Source organism: Drosophila tropicalis, unplaced genomic scaffold (genome assembly GCF_018151085.1).
Source record: "Drosophila tropicalis isolate 14030-0801.00 unplaced genomic scaffold, ASM1815108v1 contig_158, whole genome shotgun sequence".
Taxonomy (NCBI): Eukaryota; Metazoa; Arthropoda; class Insecta; order Diptera; family Drosophilidae; genus Drosophila; species Drosophila tropicalis.
This window is the reverse complement of record NW_027172602.1, coordinates 11,502,221-11,510,001: the sequence shown is the minus strand read 5'-3', so window position 1 is coordinate 11,510,001 and position 7,781 is coordinate 11,502,221. Positions and strand designations below refer to the sequence as shown.

The 7,781-nt window shown below is 40.2% G+C and overlaps 1 protein-coding gene across 2 annotated transcripts; it reads right to left on the bottom strand.

Annotated features, from left to right (window-relative positions):
- Positions 1–2,516: 2,516 nt before the first annotated feature.
- On the bottom strand, positions 2,517–7,497 carry Ranbp21 (exportin-5-like protein Ranbp21). Of its 2 annotated transcripts, XM_068298506.1 has the most exons (3): positions 7,299–7,497; positions 7,024–7,235; positions 2,517–6,923 (listed from the first exon to the last, which is right to left on the bottom strand). In XM_068298506.1, the coding sequence occupies exon 3, from the start codon at positions 6,913–6,915 to the stop codon at positions 3,157–3,159; it is 3,759 nt and encodes a 1,252-aa protein (XP_068154607.1). In that variant the 5' UTR covers positions 6,916–6,923; positions 7,024–7,235; positions 7,299–7,497; the 3' UTR covers positions 2,517–3,156. The 2 variants fall into 2 exon arrangements, with proteins under 2 accessions (XP_068154607.1, XP_068154600.1); XM_068298499.1 differs by having other exon boundaries at positions 7,024–7,497.
- Positions 7,498–7,781: the final 284 nt, after the last annotated feature.

Sequence of the window (7,781 nt, the reverse complement as noted above, 5' to 3'; positions counted from 1 at the left end):
GTAACTCCTTTTTTTTTTGTTCGTTTTTTTATATATATATAATTTAGCACATTTTAAAATAGTTTTACTAGAATTGTACATATATATATATAAATATATATTATATATTGAGAAACCAAAATGCTAGATATACATATATACATACATATACATATAGGCAGGATCATGTGGCTTATGTGTATGTATGTATGAGTGTGTGAATGATGAGGGATTTTTTGAACGGCATCAGAAACATGCGCAAAATTCAATAATAATTTTAATAAACTAAAAAGAAAGTAAATAAAGCAAAGAAGAGCAAAGAAACGAACAAACAAAAAATAGTTTTGTATCAAGAAGAAAAAAAAAAAACACAAACCAAAAAATTTAATTAATAAAATTGCCGAACAAATTAGTGCATAAACCCCAAACCCCCCTCCACAAAAAAAAAAAAAAAAATCAAGCAAACATAAAAAACCAAAATAATAAGAATAATTTTTTTTCAAAAAAAAAAAAAAAACAAAACTCATAATAATGATTATAAAAAATTATAATACCAACGGTAAAAATTGCAAACCTGGACCTGTAAAAGCCGAACAGGACGAAGGACAACGCGGTGGAGAAGGAGACGAAGAAGAAGAAGGAGACGCTCTCAAGCTCCCAACAAGCTCATCTTAACTACATTTAAATTTAATTTTAGTAGTTTCTAGACACAAGATAATATTGTAGCATGAAAATCAATTGATAAGCGCAAATTGTCGCCGGAGAAATAAGTAAATAATAATAATAATAAAAACCAAGCAAAATAAGCAACAAAAATAAAAAAAAATATAAAAAAAATAAAAAAAAAAGAAAAAAAAAACCAAGAAAAAACAAAAAGAACAAAAAAAAACAAGAAAAATTACAAAAATGATATATAAACAAAGATTTCGTTTTCATTTATTTCTAAATTTTCAGGGCGATAATTCTCAGACGTATTAATAGACGTTTTAACCACGATCAATCGAACATTATAACACTTGGATCTCTCATTCTCATGCTCTCAGTAATTGACGATTTCAATTCAAGTCATTTGGAATGTGGTGACTAATTTGTTAAATAATTTGTCTAAAGGGCAAATCAAGTGAACGAATTCCTTTTGAATCTAAAACGAAAACAAAAGCCTTGCCATTGACTTTTATAATGATTTTTAAACTTTTTGACAAATCCTTGCTAAAAATGAACTAAAATTCTAGACCAAGTCTTCAGTAGACACACACTCGGGATCAAAGTATTAGCTACATAAGCCATTGAGAGTAATATATTTCAGAGTGTTAGTGAAATAAACATGGAAATCGTTCCTAACTTTCGATTAATTGAATATTCTTAAACGTTGCAACGTAAATCCATAAGGAACTTCGCCATAAACCAGATGAGTCTAAGTACAGTGGACCCTAGAAACGTACACAAATAGATGCCCAGCATCTTGTTCGTTGTTGCCCACTGTAAATCTTTTAGTTTTCCCAAAACGTTCCTTACTCTATTCGACCTTCGACCTATTATTTCCTTATCCTTTTCGTCCTTCTACATATTATTTGGAAAACTCGATCCAAAAATTTACATACTATGGAGGACTTGGGGGAGATCTTGGGCAGTTGTTGCTGACATACATGTATGAGAATAAAAAAGGATTCTGTGTACTTATTATTTTGACCACGAGTGTTGCAAATTTTGAAAAGCTACGGGAAAGAGCAAAAGGATTTCCTAAAAGATTTTTTTAAATCTTTTTCATTTATAAGAAAAAAAGATTTTTTTTGTGATTTTCGCATTTGATTTTATAATTTTTATTTCAGTTTCAGTTTCTTGGTTTTTGAATTTTTTTTTTTTAATTTTTATTTTTTTTTTTTGTAATTATTTCGATTGTTTCTTCCGTTTTTTATGCTTGTTTCGATTTGTGTTTTGTAAAATTGAATTTACATATAAATAATTAATATACAATTTGTTTCGTTTATCTTTTTAGTTAGTTTTTTTTCGTTTTTGTTTTTTTTTTTTTTTTTTTTTGAATATTATATACCCGCATCATTATACATACATTTTTATATCATGTACATAGTAATTCTTAGAATCCCGATGTGTATAACAGTTTTTTTTTTTTATCTTCCGTTTTTAAGTGGAGTTACATGAGTAGAGGAGGGGGTGGAGTGGGCAGGAGAATAGGAAAATGGTGGGGAGGGAAGGAAGGGCAGTGTTATGCCCTATATATATATGTATATGGTATATGTATGCAAATGTGGTGGATTTATATTATATAATAATAATAATAATCATAATAATAATAATTATAATAATAACTCGTAATCGAATGCTTAAAAACTAAAATTAAAATCTAAGCGTAAATTGTTTTTGTTTTGTTTTGTTTTCTTCCGTTTGTTGTTGTGTTGGTTTATCATTCAGTTTGCTTTTGTTTTTGCTTTCGTATCAAAAAAGGGAAATATAAATGTTACATGGAAGGGGGTGAAGTGTAGATGCATTTGGTATGGCGTGGGGGGGGGGGCAGTAACTTTTCCTTTTACGTTTTTTCTTTTGTTTTTAAGCACCAGAACAGAGGATCGACCGTTCGTTCAAATAGTTAAATGACTTTTCTTTCTTAGAAATAAACAAACTTAAACCAGATTGAGAGGAATGCAGAGATAATCGAATAGGGCAACGGGTGGGGGCGATAGCTCCGTGGCGGGGGGATGGACTGGGTTCGTGATTGCGTTAGTTTAGTTAGTTGCTTAAAAAGAATGAATTTACAATTTTTAAATGCACTAAATGTAATAAATTATTAAAACGTATTTAATAAAAAAAATGTAATAATTAATAAAAACAAGAAAAAAAAAACCATCTAAACTGGGACGAGGAGCGAAAACGAAGAAAAAAATAAGATTAAAAATAAACAAGTGGCGACCTCCTAATCCTCCAAATCCATAGACAATTCATGCTAATTTACAAAACACATGTATGTGTGTTTATGTGTGTGTGTGTGTGTGTGTGTGTGTGTGTGTGTGTGTGTGTGTGTGTGTATATTATTTCTCCAGTATTCAGCTTCTTTTTTGTAGTAGTTGGTTCTAGTTTTCAGTTTTTTGAGTTCAGTCGTCGCCATCAGGGTAGCCTCCTCTGCCTCCTCTGTGGTGGTGGTTGCTGCTGCTGATGCCCGTGTCACTTATCCGTGCGAAATAGCTGGGCGAGATTGGCATTCTGATTGCTATCCATTATGTTTACATCCACAGCTCCGATCAGCGTTTTGTTGTGCGTTTGCATGGGCGGTAAATTGGCAATTTGGACTTCGTGGCGAAACAGTTGATTGACACTACGTCCTACTAGCTGGGCAGTTAGCTTCTTAAACAAATCCTTTTTGGCCCGATCGACTTTGTTGCCCTTGACCGGAGCCACGGCGATTTTCTCGTCGAATTTCTGGATATCGGCAGCATTCACGCTGGGAATGTGCTGCAGCACCTCGGTGAGGATGGGAAATTTGGGACGCAGTAGCTCATAGAATTGGACACCGAGAGTGATGAGACCCGATTGATTCGCCTCATGCTGGCCATGAACTTGCATGCCCTGCAGAACGGCAGTAAAGGCACTCACCGCCTTATTCTCATCAATCAGATGCGGTTCGGCGGCCAGGAAACGCATCACTGGAGCTGCTATATTCACGGCCTTCATGTTGCACATGCCATCGTTCCAGGCAATGGCCCGGAGCAATGTTAGTAGTATATAATTACCGATTTGTTCGTTCCTCAATAGTTTGCCGCCCAGATCCGAGATGATGTCCGAGAGTAGAGCCGATTGGGCCGCCCGTGACTGCGGAGCACTGTCCATTGAATGCTCCTCGTTCTCCATGGCCATTGCATTGGCTGTTGTCGAATGATCGGCTCCAATTTGACCGCCAACCAGGGCAATCTTCAGGACATCCAAATATTCGCGGGTCAATGTGCGATTCAGCTGATCCTCGAGTACTTCTTGGGTGTCATTGACCTCACCATTCAGTTGGCCACTCTCGTATAGCGACGATATATATAGCCAGCGCCGCGACAAACGTTCACACATCAATGGCGTGAGATGTGCAAAAAGGGGAACTAAAACTGATCCATAGAAACTGGGTGGGCAGGAATATACAAAGGGTTTGAAGAATACACGAATAATGGGCCTCATCCGATAGTCGGGTACGATATCCAGGCAGCTAAATATATTCGTTATTATGGCATCCGATAGACCCATAAGCTGGTAAAGATCTCGGCCCAGTGATGGACCCGCCGAGCCCATCAAATGATAACAACCTTCGACAAGGAGCAGCAGGAATGTTTGCGTCTTCTCGAATGGTGTGGGTTCCGCCTTTATTGTCGTATCCAGGGGATCAGCGGGTATAGCACAAATGCCCATTAGCAGCTTCTTCTCATGCTCCATCATGCCATGGATTTTCTTATAGCCCTCTGACAGGGCCGCTAAGGCTCTTGGCGTAAACATCTCATTAAGCATGCGCATGAGGGCGAGTATGTGGGAGAGCAATGGCACCACATGCTTGGTCGCCGGATTTCGGCATATGGGATTACCCAGTTCCGTGCATCCAATGACAAAGCCACCACGTTGAGCCCTATCAGGATCGTCGGGCCATGTGCAACGTTTTACCACACCCAAGACCACATGCAATGCATCCAGCAGTCGGGAACGATTCTGTAGGCATGGATCCATCTCAGGCAGCATTATCTCCGGCGATTTGTCCAATCCCACAAAACGTATGAAGTTCAATGGTGTCTTTAGTACTTCTCCAAATGCCGCCCATTCTGCCCGCTTTTCCTGTATGATATGCTCAATAAATAAAGTTTGCCGCTCAAAATCACAAAAATGATTCGATATCAAGATGAGAGACTCCTGCAAGGTGGTGCTAACCAGCCGGCACAGCTGATGCGCATGTTGTTGATCCTTGAGCAGCATCTCCACATGACCATTGATTTGCTCGAACACGGGCAGCAGCAGCAGTGGATACTTATGGGCCAGTTTAACCAGCAGCGAGGATGCATGACGCCTTAAATTCTTAGCCGACTTCTGTTGCACCTTCTCCAATTCGTTGGGTGGTTTCAGTACCAATGCCCGAAAGATTTTGTCCAAGACGCGTGGCAGTAAATTAACTCCACTCATAGCCACACAATTGTTTGGAGTTAACTGGCACGACGACATGCTGAGGAAGACGAACAGGGCCGAAATGCATGACAGGAGTATGGAATATATCAACGGATTTGTTGTCTCCAGTTTGATGCAGTCTTCCAGAAGGCGCAAACCCGCCGTTACCGATGGCCGTTCAGCCACCAGTAGGATGCGACTGAGGACACCATCCAGCACACAGACCAAAGCATCCCATTCCAAGTAAATGGGATCGAGAACACTGCACGACATCGATGAGCCGCTGCTGGCCTGCTGCTCGACGGCAGCCAAACGGAGACGGGTCTGTAGCCACTGCTCGCAATAGCCATAAGTTATCAGAGGCTGGACCAGAGTGGCCAAACGAAAAATCTCCAGGAAATCGGTGCGACAGCGAAAGAAGAACAAAGCGAATTCCTCTTCGCTATCAAATTCCAAGATTATATAGTACTCTGTGGGGCGACGGCCACTGCCAGAGACTGCCGGGCAATTGGTGGGATAAGGCAATTTCACAATTCTTGGCGCTATGGTGTGTATGAGCTTAGGAATGTAGGTGATCAGGGCATAATCCTTCGATGAATTCTCATGCTTGAGCAGCAGCTGCCAGATAAGTGCCGCACCATGGGCCACCGATAAAGACGGATGCTGCACCAGTTGCAGTAGACACTCGAGCAGAATCTCTAAATGAGCCGGACGCTGTACAGTTTCATCTTTGCCCCACAATGCAACCAATTGCTGCACCATTCCATTTAGAACTTGATTCAGTTTCTTTAGGAAATTATGCTCCTGCTCAATGGAAGTCTCCGTTGGTGGTGTTCCAGCTCCAGATACATCAGCAGGCGATTGGCTACAACTGCTCATTGCCGACGAGTAGATTAAACGCATCAATTCCTCCTGATACAGTTGCATTAGCGGCTTACGTTCCTTGACTTGACCCTTGCGATTCGTAATCAGACCCAGGCACTCGGCCGCATTGCATTGGAATGCCTTGTCGTTTAGTAGGATGCAGAGGAAGTGCAACAATTTACCATTGCTTGACATAATGTGTTGTATGCTAACCCATTCCACAAATCCACTTAGGGTCAACAGTGCCATTTCCACAACACGCGAATGGGCTTTGGCCTGCTGAAAATTGGCCCGGCTGGTAGTCTCACGGAAAGCGGTCACATGCTGCTCGACAAGGCGCAAAAAGAATTCAAATATATCGTTCATGTTGTTATTTAAAGCCTGATACATATCCTTGCGCCGTTGATTCGATTCAATCGTTTGGAGCAGGGCCACATCCTCCACCAGCCGGAGAAACACCAAAAGAACCAGCTCAGTTTGAGCCTCCCCCTGATTGCAGGCTTGGCTTAGTTCAGGCATTAGATCGGACCATTGCTGGGGCCATTCGCGCTTTATCATCTCGACAATAATGCGCGACAGGGCATCCTTTAGGTGCAATAGACGCTTATCTTCCGCAGGACCGACGCCCAAATTAAGCATTTTAATGGCATTATCCTTGATGAAGACCTTCTCCTCGTGAGTGATTTGATTCCATTTGAATTTAATCGTATACTCCATCAATTGCAAACCAAAATGATGAGCCTGCTGATTGAACTGGGGCGAACTGGCCAAATAGAGGCCGACTTGAGCGCAAAGTGGTGATTCCTCCTTAAACCGCTCACAGGCCATATAGGCTTCCAGTCGGGCCTGTTGTGTGGTCGTCGGTTGCATGATCATATCTACAGCCTGGGCCAGTTCCAAGGCCAATGCTTCAGTGCCTCCAAGCTGAGACATCGCAACACCTAAGTAGAACAGTAGCCAGACCAACAGAGAAAGAGGCAAAACAAATGTCATACTCAATTTCCATTGCAATATGCGAAATTCGTTTTCTTGTCTACTTACTCTTTTACTCCTCCTGCCAGACAGCTATTTTTCTGTTCTGTTCTTTTACGTCCTCCGCCTCTTCCTACTTCTTTTCTTTCTTTCGTTATTCTTTTTTTTAAGCGTGCTTCGTTCTCAGTTTGTTGGTGTTGGTGTTGGTATGTGTGGTATAGTGTGTGTGTGTGTGCAATGTTGTTGCTGTTGCTGTTGTTGGCGCCTTTCAGTGGCAGTGGCTGCTTGATAAAATAATGGTTAAGCTTCTTTTTTTCGTTTATATATTGTTCCCTCTTTCTCACAAGCGCTCTCTCTTTCTCGTTCCAAACAATAGTCCCAAATTCCTGCCAACCGTCTACATTTAAATATTAAAATATTTATTATAAGGGTAACAGTTAGTTGATTTTCACATTTAGGGAACAGCAGCCTCCTGCTCTGAAATTAATTTTCCGGCTATAGCGTGTAAAATGGAATTTCTTAGAAAGGAGGGGCGCAAGCGGGGGAGACTGCAATATGTGTGTTAAGAACAATGTGCAAATAGTGAACGACCATCGATATTAATCGATATGCGTCTAAAATGAATGCAGCTAAACTAGTTCCGGATCACAATATTTAATTAAGGAGCTAATAGACTCGTTAAATATCTTTTGACAACCCGAAATATTACTGGTTAAAAATAATTTTTAGTGTCCTACAAATAAACACTCTAAAATACGTTTTAATTGTCTGAATATTAAGTGAATTATTTTCTCAAAACGACTTGGAGTCGGTTGTAAGGGTGATTG

Excerpts from the sequence above, each read along its gene's own strand:
- Ranbp21 (XM_068298499.1), bottom strand. The coding sequence starts at position 6,915 with ATGTCTCAGCTTGGAGGCACTGAAGCATTGGCCTTGGAACTGGCCCAG.